Genomic DNA, 19,371 nt, shown 5'->3' with positions numbered 1-19,371 from the left:
TTGGTTATTTGGGTTTTCTCCCACATAAAATTGGAAGTGTATCATTTCCAAATGACACCTCCCGCCTACCAGCCATTTGGAAACTCGCCCTTATTGACAAACGAGTCCCTAACACGAGGAATGACACCAGACCCACACTCACGAGGTCCACACAGGATGTCACCACCGCACATCCACCCAGAAAGCAGACCCAAACCCACACTGATCAGGAAGCACGACCAAGGACCAGAAGCCAGACCGCAGCTGCAACATTAGCCATTTCAAACCCCTCCAATCCATACATGCAGCAGACTGACACCCACTATGAAGATGTAGCACGACCACAAACACGAAGCCAAACAACAGCAATGCAACTCACCAGCTCAAATCCCCCTGCAACTCAGACTAATCTGAGCACAACCAAGCCCCCACCCAAACAGGACACACCCCCAGCCAATCAGAGCACAAAAAAACCCCCATCCAATCAGAGCACAGCCAAGCTCCCACCCAATCAGTTCAAACCCCCACTAGCAGTTAAAAAGGAAGAAACAGCTGCAATCACACATTGCTCCCAGAAGCACGAAGCTGAAGCCTGAAGATGACGAATGAGACTTCGTCGAAACGTCGCCAAGACACTTCCAATTTTACGTGGGAGAAAACCCGAATAACCAAAGACCTACATACAAACACCCACGAAAACCTCAGAAAATATATATATATATATATATATATATATATATATATATATATATATATATATATATATATATATATATATATATATATGTATATATATATATATATATATATATATATGTTTTCTGAGGTTTTCACGGGTGTATATATATATGTAGGTAGGTAGGTAGGTAGGTAGGTAGGTAGGTAGGTCTTGGCATATTCGGGTCTTTTCCCGTGTAAGGTTGAGGGTATCTCGGCGACGTTTCGATGAGGTCTAAATACACACGCACACATACCCCTGGGTGTTAAACGTGGGCTGGGAGGTGGGGACTGAGCCAGATGGAGAAGGGGTTAAGATCCGACACCACAAGTAAGCAAACATTTTTGGGGGTGGGCGCTGGAGCTACCGCAATAACCTGTCAGACAAGTTTGAGGATAAATGGCTTTAGAGGAACGGATTCAGTTCCCTTGCAAAAGAGGAAGCGGTTTATTCTACTGAACAAATCCAACATGTTTCATGAAAGGGTGGATGGGCAGATCGGTCGAGGTGGAGGGAGAGGAGAAGAAGAAGGGAAGGAAGAAGGGGGGAAGGAAGGCAAGAGAGAGAAAGAAGGAAGGAAGAAGGAAGGAAGGAAATAAAGAGGGAAAGGAAGGGAGGGAGGGAGGGGAAGGAGGGGGGAATGAGGAAGGAAGAAGGAAGGAAAGAAGGAAGGAAGGAAGGAGGAAGATTATAGAGAAGGCAGATATAGACAGATGATAGCAGGAAGGAAGAAGGAAGGATGGTAAGAGGGAAGGAAGAAAATAAAGAGGAAGGAAGGAAGGAAGGAAGGAAGGAAGGATGGTAAGAGGGAAGGAAGGATGGTAAGAGGGAAGGAAGGATGGTAGGAAGGAAGGAAGAAAATAAAGAGGGAAAGAAGAAAGGGAGGGAGGGAGGGGAAGGAGGGGGGAATGAGGAAGGAAGAAGGAAGGAAAGAAGGAAGGAAGGAAGGAGGAAGATTATAGAGAAGGCAGATATAGACAGATGATAGCAGGAAGGAAGAAAAGGATAATAGGGGAGAAAAGGAAGGAAGGAAGGAAGGAAGGAAGGAAGGATGGTAAGAGGGAAGGAAGGATGGTAAGAGGGAAGGAAGGATGGTAAGAAGGAAGGAAGAAAATAAAGAGGGAAAGAAGAAAGGGAGGGAGGGAGGGAGGAAGGAAGGAAGCAAGGAAGGATGGTAAGAAGGAAGGAAGAAAATAAGAAAGAGGGAAGGAAGGAAGGAAGGAGGGAAGGAAGGAAACAAAGAAAGAAAGAGAGAGAGAGAGAGAGAGAGAGAAAGCTTCAAGGGTTCCTTTCTTCCTTCCCTCCCTCTTTTTTTCTCATTCACCTTTGGAATCCATCCATCCATCCACCCATCCTCTCTCTTGCAATTAATCCATCCTCTCCTTTGGAAGGAAGATGAGAGAAGGAAGGAAACAGATGAAAAAAGGAAGGAAAGAAGGCCTGAGGATGGATGGGCCGACAGTCTTGTCTACTTTCTACCCGTTTCCCAAACTCAAATCCTGCCAAGATCCGACAGTCCAGTCCCCCCACCCCCCCCGCAAATCAGGTGCTGAAGGAAAACTGCCTCTCCCGGGTCAAGGAAGCCCCAAAGAACGCCAACCCTTTTGGGTAGCCCACGTGTGCAGCCCACAAGAGAGGGGACCCATCTCGCCATCGCTCGGGCCTTGAAAGCGAAGATTACCGGTTGAGCAGAAGATCCAGGACCTGCTTAGTGGTGGCGAACGCCCGGTAGGTGCAGAGGAAGATGGTCACGTAGGTCGAATCGTTGCCTTTGAAGGCCGAGACCAGGTACTCCACCAGCTTCTCTAAGGTGCCGGCTTTGATCGTCCGCACTTTGCACGTCTCGTAGAGGTTTAAGGCCGACTCGTTCTCAAACTGCAAAAGGGAGGGAGAAATCATGAGGCGGGGAGTCCCAAGGGCTGCCTTAACCCAAGGGCACAGCTTTATTACGCAGGTACTCCTCGACGTCGGTTTCAGCGGCCCTTTGAAGTCACAACCCCGCTGAAGAGTGATCCTCGCACTTGCGACCAGAGACAGCCCTCCGCTGTTTGAGCAATCGGCGCCCCCTATATATGACCGTTGCGGCATCCCAAGGTCGCCGTTCGTGACGGTCCCACCTGGCTGCCGACGAGCGAAGTTGATGAGGGGGAGCTGGATTCGCTTAATAAACGGCACCATTCGCTCAACGAGGGCAGCGATTTTCCTAACGAACTCTGGGGTTCTGGCTTAGCCCTGGAAATTCTTGTTAAGCCAAGGACTACCTGCAAGGCAGCCTTTCGGTCTACTCTGCAGGGCACGGAGCGTGTTTCAACCGCTCGAAAACCGTGTCGGAATCAAAACGACGCCTTCGTTCTAGCTCTCCGGCCAACCGTTTTATTTTTTCAGCTGTGTTGGCGTAGTTTGAAAAGGAAAACAAAACAAACACACCACCTTTTTTTGGATTCCTCGGGACCAACCCCAGAATATTCAAAATATTTTCCGCCACATCGCAGATGCCACGCCTCGGTTCTCTAACAAAGGAGAAGCTGAATGCTCAACTCGGCTGCTCAGATGTTCTCCTTCTCTAGGGCCCTGTTTTCTACCTCCCTTCGGTGGAGGGGAATTGACGCCAGCTTGAAGAAGAATCACAAGAGTTGGAAGGGACCTTGGAGGTCTTCTAGTCCAACCCCTCGGCTCAGGCAGGAAACCCTAAAAGTACATCGGATGAAGTTTTCAACTGTTGTGGTCCAACAGTGGCCCACAGACCTGGCAACAGAGTCAGGCAACGAGGAGGCTGGGGAGGACAATGGGTCAGTCCTGGAGTCAGGGGGAGGTCCGGACGAGGGCTCTGCGTCGGAGGCAGAGATGGGGCCAGGGTCATCTGGGAGCGATGCGCGGACAGAGGCGGACAGCAGAGAGGCAGAGTAACAGGAGGAGCCTGTTCCTAGTGCACGCATGAGAAGAGCTGCCAGAAGGCAAGAGCAGCTGAAGCAAAAAGGACGACTCAGGAGTAAGGCCAGGAGATGATTGGCCCCTCCCATAAGGCTTAAAAGAGCAGCAACGAGCCGTTGGGTTCTTTGTATTATATTATATAATAAACTTATGCTTCATATTTTACCGTTTGGTGTATCTTTTTTTTTCCCGTTTTTCATTTTTTTTATGTTTTTGGTTTTAAAATGTAAAATATTCAATTAAAAAAAAACTATTTTTAAAATAATAATAATAAAAAATCAACCTAAAGAAGGAATAAAGAAGGAACTTACGCCCAGCCATCGCTGGCCTTTGTTGGCCGTATGATGGAGTTGAACTTTCCGGAGAGAAATACTGTAAATCACACTATCTTCAAACTCTTCTCCGATCTCTTGAGTTGAGCTCTGGAACGAGAGAAACAACAGGGGGAAAAAAAAAACACCTTAAAAATGACAGGTAAGTCCTCGACGTGCGACCACAATGGCGGCCAACATTTCTGCGGCTAAGCGAAACTCACGGTGTGAAGTGAGCTTGGCCCCGTTTTAATAACCTTTCCTGCCACTCCGTCGTTCAGCGAATCGGTGCAGTCGATGATAAGCTAGTAACCTGGTTTTTAAGTGAATCTGCCGCCCCCCCCGTCCCGCCCCGCCCCGCCCCTGTGGACCTGTCGGAAGGTTGCAGAAGGGGATCATGTGACCCTGGGTCACTGCAACCGGTCAGAAACATGAGTCAGTTGCCAAGCGTCCCAATTTGGATCATGCTGCAAAGGTTGTAAATTTTAAAACTAACTTCCTTCCTTCCTTCCTCCCTCCCTCCGTTTCCTTTTTCCCTTTCTCCTCTTCCTTCCCTTCCCTTCTCTAGCTTTCCTCTCCTCTCCTCTCCTCTCCTTTCCTCTCCTTCCTTCTTTCATTCCCTTCTCCCTTCCCTCCCCTCCTAGCTTTCCTTTTCTTTTCTTTTCTTTCCTTTCCTTCCTTCCTTCTTTCATTCCCTTCTCCCTTCCCTCGCCTCCCTAGCTTTCCTTTCCTCTCCTCTCTCCTTCCTTCTTTCATTTCCTTCTCCCTTCCCTCCCCTCCCTAGCTTTCCTTTCCTTTCTTTTCCTTTCCTTTCTTCCTTCTTTTATTCCCTTCTCCCTTCCCTCCCCTCTCTAGCTTTCCTTCCCTTTCCTTCCTTCTTTCCATACCTCCTTTCCTTTCCTTCCTTCCTTCTTTCATTCCATTCTCCTTCCTCCCTCCCTAGCTTTCCTTTCCTTTCTTTTCCTTTCCTTTCTTCCTTCTTTTATTCCTTCTCCTTCCTCCCCTCTCTAGCTTTCCTTCCTTTCCTTCCTTCTTTCCATACCTCCTTTCCTTTCCTTCCTTCTTTCATTCCATTCTCCCTTCCTCCCTCCCTCGCTTTCCTTTCCTTTCCTTTCCTTTTCCTTTCCTTCCTTTCTCTCCCCTTCTTCCTTTCCTTCCCTTCCCTTCTCTTTCCATACCTCCTTTCCTTTCCTTCCTTTCCCTTCCCTTCCTTTCTCTCCCCTTCTTCCTTTCCTTTCCTTTCCTTTCCTTCTCTTTCCTTCCTTTCCTTTCCCTTCCCTTCCTTTCCTTTTCCCTTCCCTTCCCTTTTTCATTCAATATGGAATTTGAGGCAGGGAAAACACACTGTTTTGCTTTACGGCCTGGAAACCTTTGAATAGGTTTTCATGTTGCTGAATCCAGTCCGCCTGTGCTTTTCAGAGGCAGAGAATCCACAAGAAAACTATCCGCATTCTTTGCATCGCAATCAAAAGCCCAGATCTCGTATTACTTTCCCTCCCGCTGTCCCCGCTGCTTCTAGATAAGGGCTGGAAAGCACTGTGTAAAAAATACAATTTCAACCAACTAAAGGACGGGGTTGACATACTAATTCCTGCCTGAAAGCGGCTGAAATTCCTTCCTGATGATTAAAAGCCTGGTGCTGTGTGGCCGAGCAAATCCTGTTTTCTAAACCACTTGAATTAAATGTTCCTGCAGAGATTGCATTCCAACACAGGCAGCCTCAAATACAAAAAGAGATAACCCCAAGTTATAACAGTTGCAACATCTTTCCTTCCTTCCTTCCTTCCCTCCCTTTATCCTCCCTCCCTCCCTCCTTCTTTCCTCTCCCTCTCTCCTTCCTCCTTACCTATCCCTCCATCTTTCTATCCACCCTTCCTTCCTCCTTCTTTCCTTCCTCTCCCTCCCTCCTTCCTTCCTCTCCCTCTCTCCTTCCTTCCTCCTTCCTTATACCTCCCTCCCTCCTTCCTTCCTCTCTCTCTCCTTCCTTCCTCTCCCTCTCTCCTTCCTTTCTTCTCTCCCTACCCTCCTTACCTATCCCTCCATCTTTCTATCCACCCTTCCTTCCTCCTTCTTTCCTTCCTCTCCCTCCCTCCTTCCTTCCTCTCCCTCTCTCCTTCCTTCCTTCCCTTCCTCCTTCCTTCCTCTCCCTCTCTCCTTCCTTCCTCCTTCCCTATACCTCCCTCCTTCTTTCCTCTCCCTCTCTCCTTCCTCCTTACCTATCCCTCCCTCCCTCTTTCCTCTCCCTCTCTCCTTCCTCCTTACCTATTCCTCCATCTTTCTATCCACCCTTCCTTCCTTCCTCTTTTCCTCTCCCTCTCTCCTTCCTTCCTCTCTCTCTCTCCTTCCTTCCTCTCCCTCTCTCCTTCCTTCCTCTCCCTCTCTCCTTCCTTTCTTCTCTCCCTACTTCCTTCCTCCTTACCTATCCTCCATCTTTCTATCCACCCTTCCTTCCTCCCTCCTTCCTCCTTCCCTATACCTCCTCCTTCTTTCCTCTCTCTCTCCTTCCTTTCCTTCCTCTCTCTCTCCTTCCTTCCTCTCCCTCTCTCCTTCCTTCCTCTCCCTCTCTCCTTCCTTTCTCTCCCTCCCTCCTTCCTTCCTCTCCCTCTCTCCTTCCTTCCTCCTTCCTTATACCTCCCTCCCTCCTTCCTTCCTCTCTCTCCTTCCTTCCTCTCCTCTCTCCTTCCTTTCTTCTCTCCTACTTCCTTCCTCCTTACCTATCCCTCCATCTTTCTATCCACCCTTCCTTCCTCCTCCTTCCTTCTTCTCCTCTCTCCTTCCTACCTCCTTCCCTATACCTCCCTCCTTCCTCCTCTCCTCTCCTTCCTTCCTCTCCCTCTCTCCTTCCTTTCTTCTCTCCCTACTTCCTTCCTCCTTACCTATCCCTCCATCTTTCTATCCACCCTTCCTTCCTCCCTCCTTCCTCCTTCCCTAAACCTCCCTCCTTCTTTCCTCTCCCTCTCTCCTTCTTCCTTACCTATCCCTCCTTCTATCCACTCTTCCTTCCTCCTTCTTTCCTTCCTCTCCCTCTCTCCTTCCTTCTTTCCCTCCCTCCTTCCTTCCTCTCCCTCTCTCCTTCCTTCCTCCTTCCTTATACCTCCCTCCTTCCTTCCTCTCTCTCTCCTTCCTTCCTCTCCCTCTCTCCTTCCTTTCTTCTCTCCCTACCCTCCTTACCTATCCCTCCATCTTTCTATCCACCCTTCCTTCCTCCTTCTTTCCTTCCTCTCCCTCCCTCCTTCCTTCCTCTCCCTCTCTCCTTCCTTCCTTCCCTTCCTCCTTCCTTCCTCTCCCTCTCTCCTTCCTTCCTCCTTCCCTATACCTCCCTCCTTCTTTCCTCTCCCTCTCTCCTTCCTCCTTACCTATCCCTCCCTCCCTCTTTCCTCTCCCTCTCTCCTTCCTCCTTACCTATTCCTCCATCTTTCTATCCACCCTTCCTTCCTTCCTCTCTCCTCTCCTTCCTTCCTCTCTCTCTCCTTCCTTCCTCCTCTCTCCTTCCTTCCTCTCCTCCTTCCTCCTTCCTTCTCTCCCTACTTCCTTCCTCCTTACCTATCCTCCATCTTTCTATCCACCCTTCCTTCCTCCCTCCTTCCTCCTTCCCTAAACCTCCCTCCTTCTTTCCTCTCCCTCTCTCCTTCTTCCTTACCTATCCCTCCTTCTCTCCCCCCTTCCTTCCTCCTTCTTTCCTTCCTCTCCCTCTCCTTCCTTCTTTCCCTCCCTCCTTCCTTCCTCTCCCTCTCTCCTTCCTTCCTCCTTCCTTATACCTCCCTCCTTCCTTCCTCTCTCTCTCTCCTTCCTTCCTCTCCCTCTCTCCTTCCTTTCTTCTCTCCCTACTTCCTTCCTCCTTACCTATCCCTCCATCTTTCTATCCACCCTTCCTTCCTCCCTCCTTCCTTCTTCTCCCTCTCTCCTTCCTACCTCCTTCCCTATACCTCCCTCCTTCCTCCCTCTCCCCTCTCCTTCCTTCCTCTCCCTCGCTCCTTCCTTCCTTCTCTCCTACTTCCTTCCTCCTTACCTATCCCTCCGTCTTTCTATCCACCCTTCCTTCCTCCTTCTTTCCTTCCTCTCCCTCCCTCCTTCCTTCTTCTTCCTTTCTTCCTCCTCCTCCTTCCTCCTCCTTCCCTAAACCTCCCTCCTTCTTTCCTCTCCTCTCTCTCCTTCTTCCTTACCTATCCCTCCTTCTATCCACCCTTCCTTCCTCCTTCTTTCCTTCCTCTCCCTCTCCTTCCTTCTTTCCTCCCTCCTTCCTTCCTCTCCCTCTCTTCCTTCCTCCTTCCTTATACCTCCCTCCTTCCTTCCTCTCTCTCTCCTTCCTTCCTCTCCCTCTCTCCTTCCTTTCTTCTCTCCCTACTTCCTTCCTCCTTACCTATCCCTCCATCTTTCTATCCACCCTTCCTTCCTCCCTCCTTCCTTCCTCTCCTCTCCTTCCTACCTCCTTCCCTATACCTCCCTCCTTCCTCCCTCTCCCCTCTCCTTCCTTCCTCTCCCTCGCTCCTTCCTTCCTTCTCTCCCTACTTCCTTCCTCCTTACCTATCCCTCCGTCTTTCTATCCACCCTTCCTTCCTCCTTCTTTCCTTCCTCTCCCCCTCTCCTTCCTTCTTCTTCCCTTTCTTCCTCCTCCCTCCCTTCCCTCTCCCTCCTTCCTTCTATCCTCCCTTCCTCCCTCTCTCCTTCCTTCCTTCCTTCTTTCCCCTTCCTCCCTCCCTTTCTTCCTGAAGGCAAAGCAAGGCAATTGTTGAATCGTGCCCAATTGTACAACTTTGTTGCCACGCTTGTTAAGCGAATCACTGCAGTTGTTAAGTGAATCACATTGACTTGTCTCGTTGGAAGCTGGCCGGGAAGGTCACCAATGGGGATCACATGACTTTGGGGGGGGGGCTCTACAAATATCTTTCTGCTGGTTTGGAGAATAATGGGTCAAGCTATTCTCCAAAGCCCCTGAAGGCAGGACAAGAAGCAACGGATGGAAACTAATCAAGGAGAGAAGCAACCTAGAACTAAGGAGAAATTTCCTGACAATGAGAACAATTAATCAGTGGAACTATTTGCCTCCAGAAGTTGTGAATGCTCCAACACTGGAAGTTTTCAAGAACCGACTGGACAGCCATTTGTCTCCAATGGTCTATGGCAGGGGTCACCAACCTTTCGAACCTCAGGGGCCACTAAATTCATAATTTTAAATCCTGCGGACCGCTAATATGAATTTTTAAAAAAGATAAATAGTATTTAGTGCAATATAAAAATGCAAATAATTTTTCTACGGACCACCAAAATTTTCTCGCGGACCACTGGTTGGTTGGTGACCATTGGTCTATGGGATCTCCTGCTTGAGCAGCGGGTCAGACTAGAAGACCTCCGAGGTCCCTAGGAGGATGCTACTGTGTAATTCTACGCCATTCCTTTGTGGCGAAAAACCTCAGCGACTCTTCCTTTGCGCAATGAGAGAGAGAGAGAGAGAGACGGCTGTCTGAAATCTCTTTCGAACCGACAGGATCAAACCCCAGGAAGCTTTCCTTCATCTCCACGTAGCTCACGGCTCCAGCCAGCTAAAGAACTCCCCAGGAATTACCCCAGTGACAGTAAAAATAATGTCATAATTTCAGTTTCTCGGCCGTCTACGGGTTTCCCTTCTTCCTCCGCTTCCAGTTCTCCCCAACCTTATCACCCCCGTTCCTGGAAACGGGTCGCCTCCAAAGACGCCGACCTCTGCAGAAACGTGGAGATGCATATATATATATATATATATATATTTATCTATATATATATATCTTTTTAGCAGAAACAAAGTGCCAACTCCTGGAAAAAGAGGCTGGGGACTTTTGCAGGCAGTGGAGGAGAGGGAGGGAAAAAACGATGACGATGTTTATCTCTGTGATTTGAAGGGGATGCCTCAAGCCTTATCAAGAAAGGATGAATCAAGAATGGAAACCATGACGTCGCAGATTGAGTCAGTGGCTCACGAGGCTGCGACGGGGCCCGGATGGAGGAATGCCCCAGCTTGCTGAGTGCGCGCCCTCAATTTCCTTCCCCTTTTTTTTTTATTCAGAAAGCTGATTTCGTTTCAGGGCGAAGGGTATCTGGGGGGAGAGTTCTCGGCAAGGGCACCCCACCCCCGGGGGTGGGTGAAGAAAGAGATTGGGGAAGCTGCCGTAGATCCAGGCCACGTGATGGGGGACCTCGTGCGGATCAAGCGGACGCCCGCTCAGCGGCTCCTTTCCCCCCCCACCATTTCTGCTGAGTTGGTCCTTTTTGCTGCGTTTTCTCCAAAATGGGAGGACAACAGCTGAGCCTGGCACCTGGGATGGAGAGGGGGGGGGGGAAACCAGAGAGGCACCATTGCAACGGGATCGTTGCCAAGATAGAATTTTTTGGCATCTCGGCAGCACAAATATAATAGAATAGAACAGAACAGAATAGAATAGAATAGAAGAATAAGAATAAGAATAAGAATGACTAGAATAGAACAGAACAGAACAGAATAGAATAGAATAGAATAATAGAATTCTTTATTGGCCAAGTGTGATTGAACACACAAGGAATTTGTCTTTGGTGCATATGCTCTCAGTGTACATAAAAAGATAAAATACATTCATCAAGAATCATAGAATAGAATAGAATAGAATAGAATAGAATAGAATAGAATAGAATAGAATAGAATAGAACTTTTTATTGTCCAACTGTGATTGGACACACAAGGAATTTGTCTTGGTGCATAGGCTCTCAGTGTACATAAAAGAAAAGATACCTTCATCAAACGTGCCTACCGTTCCTGTCCTATTGTTTCCTTTCATTATATCCAATTAATAAAGTTATCACATACTTATGCTCATATATACGCTTATATATTATATAGCTATTTTCATGCTTATGCTTATATATACTGTTGTGACAAATAAAATAAAAAATCTGGGTTTGAAATCCATTTTTCCCCCTCCTTTTTTTTTTTTTGGCCCGGTTCTGATTTTCTCTAAATTGAAGAACCATCCCATTTGTTTCCAGCGGTTCTCGACTTACGACCGTGCTTTTATTGGCTACACGGCGCTGAACAAAAATGGGATTTACAACTGCTCCTCCGAATGATACTCACCCACCCACCGTGTAGCATGTCACCGGACCAAACTTCGGGCGCTTGACAATTAGCATCTCTTTATTTTAAGTGGCAAAAGTAAAATCAGGCGCGACTTACTTAACAAACCACCTTGCTTAGCAACACTATAATATATCTATAGAACAACAGAGTTGGAAGGGACCTTGGAGGCCTTCTAGTCCAACCCCCTGCCCAGGCAGGAAACCCTACACCACTTCAGACAGATGGTTATCCAACATTTTCTTAAAAATTTCCAGTGTTGGAGCATTCACAACTTCTGCAGGCAAGTCGTTCCACTTATTAATTGTTCTAACTGTCAGGAAATTTCTCCTTAGTTCTAAGTTGCTTCTTTCCTTGATCAGTTTCCACCCATTGCTTCTTGTTCTACCCTCAGGTGCTTTGGAGAATAGTTTGACTCCCTCTTCTTTGGGGCAACCCCTGAGATATTGGAAGGCTGCTATCACGTCTCCCCAAGTCTTTCTTTTCATCAGACTAGACATACCCAGTTCCTGCAAAGCGTTCTTGATATGTTTTAGCCTCCAGTTCCCCTAATCATCTTTGTTGCTCTTCTCTGCACTCTTTCTAAATCCTGGTCTTTCTAATCCTGGTCCCAATGGTGGTCCTAAGTCGAGGACAATCTCCAGCGATGTTTTTGCATCAGAACTGAGAGTAATGCACATTCCCTGCACTGCTCAGCTTTCTACATGCAAGGAAACTTCGACCTGCTCTTTCAGTGGATTTTTTTTCAAGCTGTTGGAAAGGCTCTCCAACGGCCAATAACTGCACCCGCTAATTCCCCCCCCCGCTTCCTAATTACAGGTAGTCCTCAATTTACGGCCACAACGGAACCCCAAATTTATGATGCTAAGTGACGGACATCTGTTCAGTTTTGCCCCGTTTTACATTTCTTGCCACGTCTGTTAAGTGAATCCCTTGCAGTCAATACGTCAGTCACCCGGTTGTTAAGTGAATCCGGCTTCCCCCTGGCCTGTCAGAAGGTCGCAAAAGGAGATCACGTGACGTTGCGGCCGTCGTTAAACGGGAGTCCGTTGCCAAGCATCCCCGGTTTGGATCAGCTGACTTGGGATGCTACAACAGCGACAGTGTGACAAACAGCCCTCGGTCACTTTTTTCAATGACGTTGTAACTTTGGGACGGTCATTAAAGGAGCTGGGGTAAGTCCAGTGGTGGGATTCAGCCAGTTCGCACCACTTCGGGAGAACCGGTTGTTAACTTTCTGAACAGTTTGGTGAACTGGTTGTTGGAAGAAATCATTAGGGCAGAGAACCGGTTGTTAAATTACTTGAATCCCACCACTGGGTAAAGTCTACGACTATCTGTCAGTCTTTTCCTGGCGCTTTGAGATAGGATCTTGCAGATAGTCCTTGCAGCACAGAAGTCATCAATATAGATAAAAATACTTTTTCCTTAAGTGCCTTTTTGGGTCTGGAGAGTCATCGAGTCTATTATAATGTGCTTTTGATGACTAAGGGCTGCGATGACCACACGCTTTTAATGGATTGAGGTACCCACGATTCTGCCCAGAAGTTACTTAAAACCAGCCCGCCTCTAAATCTTATCTGCTTTTTATCTAAATTTTGGCAGGATCGTTGGAATGCCGTTGGGAGGATCCCTGATGGATGTGCTGGATCGCGAGAGGCGGATGGATGGGCTGCGCTTTGCCTCATAAAGCCAGAGGCTTTCTCACCCAGCCGCCAAGTCGGCTGAATGACTTTTGTGCGTTTTTCTGCCTAGCCTACCCAGCAGGATTGTTGCTAAGCATAGAATAAGCTGGGAAAGAATGTCCTGTAATGGCCATATTTGGAGACGGGGCTGCGGCGCAGATGGACTTATTGAGTGATTGGATTGGATTCATTTATTTTTTTACCCTGCCTTTATTCTTTTTTTTATAAATAACTCAAGGCTGGGGACGTACTCAACCCTCCTTGTTCCTGCTATTTTCCCCACAACAACAACAACAACCCTGTAAGGTGGGCTGGGCTGAGAGAGAGTGATTGGCGCAAACTCACCCAGTGGGGCCGGACTAGAATTCACTGCCTCCTGGTGATTGGCCCAAAGTCACCCAGCTGACTTTCATGCCTGAGGTGGGACTAGAACTCATCGTCTCCTGGTGATTGGCCCAAAATCACCCAGCTGACTTTCACAGCCGAGGTGGGACTAGAACTCCCAATCTCCTGGTGATCGGCCCAACATCACCCAGTGAGGCGGGACTAGAACTCACCGTCTTCCGCTGATTGGTCCCAAATCACTCAGCCAGCTTTTATGCCTACGGCGGAACTAGAACTCTTGGTCACCCAGTTTCTAAGCTGGCGCTCTCAACGTCACGTTTGGATTTTCAGCAGCAGCCAAGAAAAAAGAGAGATCTCTCACTTTTGATGGGGTTTTCATAGTGGGTTGTTTTTCAACATTGGCCAGCAAACCGTTTTGTTTTAATAAAAAAAAAAATTGTTTGATGAGAATGTGTTTGTTTGTTTTTTGTTGTTGTTGTTATGGAAAAATAATTTTTTTTATTAAAACAAACTGTTTTGATTTTGTAGACAACGAAGAGGGTCTTTGAGCGGGAAGGGAATATTTGAGGGTCTAAGACCTCTTGCTCTTCGAGAACCACACTGGAAAAAGCTGTTGAGAGCTGTCTTAGAAAGAGGAAAGGTGATGCGATTATTCTACTGTTACTCGTAGTCCTCAACGTATGTCCACAATCGGGGTTGTTAAATGAATCAGACTTCCCGGTTGTTTTTGACGCCAGCTGGGAAGGTCCTAAACGTTGATCTTGGGACATTGCAACGGTCATAAGTAGGAGGACCAACGAAGTGGTGAAATTCATTTTTTTTTACTACTGGTTCTGTAGGTGTGGCTTGGTGGGCGTGGCAGGGGAAGGATACTGCAAAATCCCCATTCCCTCCCCACTCCAGGGGAAGGTTACTGCAAAATCTCTATGCCCTCCCCACTCCTGGGGAAAGATACTGCAAAATCACCATTCCCTCCCCATTCCAGGGGAAGGATACTGCAAAATCATCATTCCCTCCCCACTTCAGTGGAAGGATACTGCAAAATCACCATTCCCACCCCATTCCAGGGGAAGGATACTGCAAAATCACCATTCCCTCCCCACTTCAATGGAAGGATACTGCAAAATCACCATTCCCACCCCACTCCAGGGGAAGGATACTGCAAAATCACCATTCCCACCCCATTCCAGGGGAAGGATACTACAAAATCCCCATTCCCTCTCCACTCCTGGGGGAAGGATACTGCAAAATCCCCATTCCCTCTCCACTCCTGGGGGAAGGATACTGCAAAATCCCCATTCCCTCTCCACTCCTGGGGAAAGGATACTGCAAAATCCCCATTCCCACCCCACTCTGGGGCCAGCCAGAGGCAGTATTTGCCGGTTCTCTGAACTACTCAAAATTTCCGCTACCGGTTCGCCAGAACCTGCTGAATTTCAACCCTGGATCAATGGCAAGCCACTTTTTTTCTCCAGCGCCGTTCAAGCTTTGGAATGGTTTTAAATTGAGGACTTATTCTCCGCCGGTTTACAAACTTGCAATAAGATCGCACAACCTCCTTACCCGCACGGAAAACGCAAACGAAACCCGTCTTCGGTATTTCAGAAGAGAAAATGAGAGAGAGAGAGAAGGGACCGGGGGGAGGGATGGCTAGATTTGCCTAAAGAGAAGTCTTAAAATGAATCACAACTTCCTATTATTCAACCACCTTCCGTTCCTGTTATATAATTGTATTCTTTTGTTTGGTGTTACTCTGGTATTTTTAGGCCTCCTTCGCAACGCTCGGGGCACAACAAACTCATTGCAAAGCGGAAACCGGCTGATTTTTAAGCTTCTGTAAGCTGTTCATTTCCCTCCTCACCCCCCCCCCCTCTCGTCAGGACGGCAATTTCAAACATTAAACTCTTCAGCCTTGAGGGCTAGAAGCTTGGTTTAAACAAAAAAACATACAAACACCCAACAGCAGGGTCATATCCAAATGAGAAGAGGATTTATTCTCGCAAGGGCTTCCAAGTCAGAAACGATCACATCCCACATGCAGTTTTACACCTGCCTTGTGATTCCAATTGCAAATAATAACAACAACAATAACAACCTTATATTTCAAATTATTATTATTACAGTTGGTCACATAGTCAGGGAGATGTTTCGGCTGGGTTTTGCATTTTTATCTCCATACTCAGTCCTTCCCAAGGACCTGGCATAGACAGATGCTGTTTAATAAAAATGTCAAAGACATTTTTATTGTTTATTATTATTATTATTATTATCTTTATTTATTAAACATGAAACTCAGTCAACCGAACATTCAAAAAGGCATCACAAATACCATTGACTGGTGCTAATGGTTGATACGGGTTGCTGCCAGCGTCCTAGGTATCAACCAAGTATCTTCTTAAGATATATGATGTTCCGAGTAGCGCAGTTTTTTTGCAGTTCTGCTGGTGTTATTGCAGGAAGCTGCAATTTCTTGATGTATCTTATAAAATTCTTGGACCTGCTACCAAATGCCCCGATGACAATGGGTATCACTGTTACATGTTTCATCCATAGCCATGTAGTTTTGATGGCCAGGTCGCAATATTTCATGATTTTTTTCCAGTTCTTTTTCTTCAACTCTGGCATCTCCTGGTACTGCGACGTCAATATATTGTACGTTTAGTTTTTCCACAGCTGTGATATCCGGTGTGTTGTGTTGCAAGTGACGATCCGTCTGTGTTTGAAAGTCTTACAAGATCTTCACCTTCTCATTTTCTATAACTTTTTCCACTTTATGTTCCCATGACTTTTGGATACGGGCAAGTTGTATTTTTTACATAATGACCAGTGGATTAATTTAGCAACTCGGTCGTGTCTAGCTTTGTAATCAGTTTGTGCGATTTTGCTGCACTCACATATTAAATGTGAAACAGTTTCAAAGTCGGCAGTTTGGATTGTCGGTAGATTTTTGTATCTTTGCTTTCATGGCATTAGTTTGTAGTGCTTGTTCTTGAGCAGCGAGTATTAAACCTTCCGTTTCTTTCTTGATGGTTCCCATCTTAAGCCATGCCCAGGTAAAGTTGCAATCACATTTTCCTTCAATGTGTTTCTATTATTATTATTATTATTTTATTATTATTATTTTATTATTATTATTCTACAGAGGAATCATTGAGTCTGTCATTTGCACCTCTATAACTGTCTGGTTCGGTTCTGCAACCCAACAAGACAGACAGAGACTTCAGAGGATAATTAGAACTGCAGAAAAAATAATTGCTACCAACCTGCCTTCCATTGAGGACCTGTATATTGCACAAATCAAGAAGAGGGCCGTGAAAATATTTACAGACCCCTCGCATCCAGGACATAAACTGTTTCAACTCCTACCCTCAAAACGACGCTATAGAGCACTGCACACCAGAACAACTAGATACAAGAACAGTTTTTTCCCGAAGGCCATCACTCTGCTAAACAAATAATTCCCTCAACACTGTCAAACTATTTACTAAATCTGCACTACTATTAATCTTCTCATCGTTCCCATCACCAATCTCTTTCCACTTATGACTGTATGACTGTAACTTTGTTGCTGGCAACCCTTATGATTTATATTGATATATTGACCATCATTTGTGTTGTAAATGTTGTACCTTGATGAACGTATCTTTTCTTTTATGTACACTGAGAGCATATGCACCAAGACAATTTCCTTGTAGAATAGAATAGAATAGAATTTTTATTGGCCAAGTGTGATTGGACACACAAGGAATGTGTGTCCAATCACACTTGGCCAATAAAAATTCAATTCAATTCAATTCAATTCAATTCAATTCTATTGTATTCTATTCTATTCTATTCTAATTCTATTCTATTCTATTCTATTCTATTCTATTCTATTCTTTACACAAAATGACAGTATACACAGCAAACAAGATAATTATGCTGGATTTCATATCACAGATCACTAGTCAAACACTTCCCAAGCGTTTAGGACTGCGTGATGTATCGGCGAATTATGCGATGATTATTATTATTATTATTATTCAGCGGCCATTCAGATTCATTTCAATTCTTTGCCTTTGCTTCTGGCAAAAAAAAAAAAAAAAAGACTGAAAGAAGAAGCAGAATTTCCTGCCTGGAAACAAAATAAAAAGAAAAAACAACTATATTTTTCCAGCTGTTCCATGCAAATGGCCAATGCAAATCTTTTAACTTTAGCAACTGGGTGTTTTGGGTTTTTTAAAAAAAAAAAAAATAGCTAGCAGTCCCGGACGGAGATAAGAAAGCGTTAAGTTTTGCAAAAGAACGGCGCTGTTTGGCAGGCACTGAATTCATCCCTCCGACCTATCTTGGTTTCTTCTCACAGAGAAAGGAAAACCTCCAGCGAACATCTGCAGCTCTGCTACAGTCAGCTTAAAAAAGTCCATGAGTCAACAAAGCAGAATGGAAAAAAAAATAACTCCCCCGCTGTGTCCAATTCACAGCATCTTAATTTTGTCCTTTCTGGAACGAGAGCTTTAAAAGGGGAACAACAGCAAGGAGAGGCAGATCCTCGACTTACAGCCACTCAGCAAGACCGTTGTGAAGTGAGCTTCGTCCCGTTTTACCACCTTCCTTGCCGCGGCGGTTAATCGCTGCCGTCGTTAAGTCACACGGCCGTTAAGCGAATCCGGCTCCTTCGACTGGGCTCGTAAAAGGGGATCGCGGGCTCCCCGTCCTAACTGCGAGTCAGCTGCCAAGCGTCCGGATTTCGATCGCGCGACCACAGGTGGACGCTGCAAAGGTCGTACGTGTGGAAAACAAAGTGGTCACGAGCCGCTTTGTCGGCGCTTTGAACGGTCTCTAAATGAACGGTTGTAAGTCGGGGACGTGACAACCTCGCAAGGGCATCTCTGGGAGCCTTAATCCATCAGGAATGGTGCTGAATTTTGGAGGAATCCTTGTTACATAATCGGAACCAGGTTTGCGAGAAGATTGGAAGTCCGTATTTCTATATTTCTTCTAGTTCTTTCTTGGTTCCCTTCCTCTTCTGCTTTCCCTCTTATTTTCTTTTTGTTCTTTTGCACGTTTTTTTCCTAGCTTTTAATGTCGTACAAAAAAATTAAAACAAAACAAAACTCTCCAATAAAATTTGGCACCCCTCCATCCCCTGCCTTGTGCTGGAAGTTCAAAATACATTTTCTGGAGTCTTAGAGGAGGAAAAATGGGGGAAAGTAAGAAAGAAACAGAGATTGCCAACAGCTGAAATCGGGTGTCCCATTTTGGAAAGACAGGGAGGGGGAGAGAAAAACCATTCCTGATTTCACTCACAAATTCCAGAGCACGCAAGCTTGGCTCCCCGTACGGCAGCATGGGCCCAAAACAGATTTTAAATCCAGACTTAATAGGAAATCCTACTTCCGTGGATAGCTTTCCTTTCCGGAGCAAGAAAAAAACAAAACCCCAAAGAAATGGAATTCTAAAGAATCGGAATTCTAATTCTCTTCGTTGCCAAAGGGACCGTTGCTAGGGTAAAAAAATAAAATAAAAAATCCAGAATATTTCTACCGCTGAAACCCCCAGCCCTGATGCACATATAGATATGGCGCTTTTGTGGGTTCACAATCTGGCATTTTGTCCCCTTGCAAATTTTTCTGCTGCCGGTTTTGGAGAGAAAGATCTCTGAAGAGCTGTAGGACAAAGACAGTAGAATATCCGGAATAACTTTGAAGTCCTTTATTAATCACCTGTATACCTATTAATCACCTATACACATCAACAGAGGGATACAATCAAGATCAAGGGAGGTACTAGTACCACTCTATAAAGCCTTAGTAAGGCCACACCTAGAATCCTGCAACCAGTTTTAGTCACCACACTATAAAAAAAAGAGGTTGAAACTCTAGAAAGAGTGCAGAGAAGAGCAACCAAGATGATTAGGGGTCTGGAGGTTCAAACATATGATGAACGGTTGCAGGAACTGGGCCTGGCTAGTCTAGTGAAGAGAAGGACCAGGGGAGACAGGATAGCAGTCTTCCAATATTTGAGGGGCTGCCCCAAAGAAGAGGGAGTCAAGCTATTCTCCCAAGCACCTGAAGGCCAGGCAAGGAATAATGGATGGAAACTGATCAAGGAGAGATTCAACCTGGAAATAAGGAGGAATTTCCTGACAGTGAGAACAATCAACCGATGGAACAGAAGTTGCCTTCGGAAGTTGTGGGAGCTTCATCACTGGAGGCTTTCAAGAAGAGACTGGACTGCCATCTGTCAGAAGTGGTGTGGAGTCTTCTGCTTGGGCGGGGGGGGGAGGGTTGGACTAGATGACCTACAAGTGTTGTACCTTGATGAACGTATCTTTTCTTT

General features: G+C 46.3%; 1 protein-coding gene across 4 annotated transcripts in view; it reads right to left on the bottom strand.

Moving 5' to 3' along the window:
• RALGDS (ral guanine nucleotide dissociation stimulator) overlaps positions 1-19,371 on the bottom strand; it is a 106,564-nt gene that overhangs the window by 21,390 nt on the left and 65,803 nt on the right. For all 4 annotated transcript variants that reach the window (XM_058159220.1, XM_058159219.1, XM_058159217.1 and 1 more), the window contains exons 2-3: positions 3,940-4,050; positions 2,379-2,572 (exon numbers count right to left, since the gene is read on the bottom strand). In XM_058159220.1, coding sequence (XP_058015203.1) covers positions 2,379-2,572; positions 3,940-4,050 — 305 coding nt within the window. The remainder of the gene's footprint in view (positions 1-2,378; positions 2,573-3,939; positions 4,051-19,371) is intronic.

Source organism: Ahaetulla prasina, chromosome 16, assembly GCF_028640845.1.
Source record: "Ahaetulla prasina isolate Xishuangbanna chromosome 16, ASM2864084v1, whole genome shotgun sequence".
In the NCBI taxonomy this organism is placed as follows: domain Eukaryota; kingdom Metazoa; phylum Chordata; class Lepidosauria; order Squamata; family Colubridae; genus Ahaetulla; species Ahaetulla prasina.
This window is presented reverse-complemented; position numbering and strand designations above follow the sequence as displayed.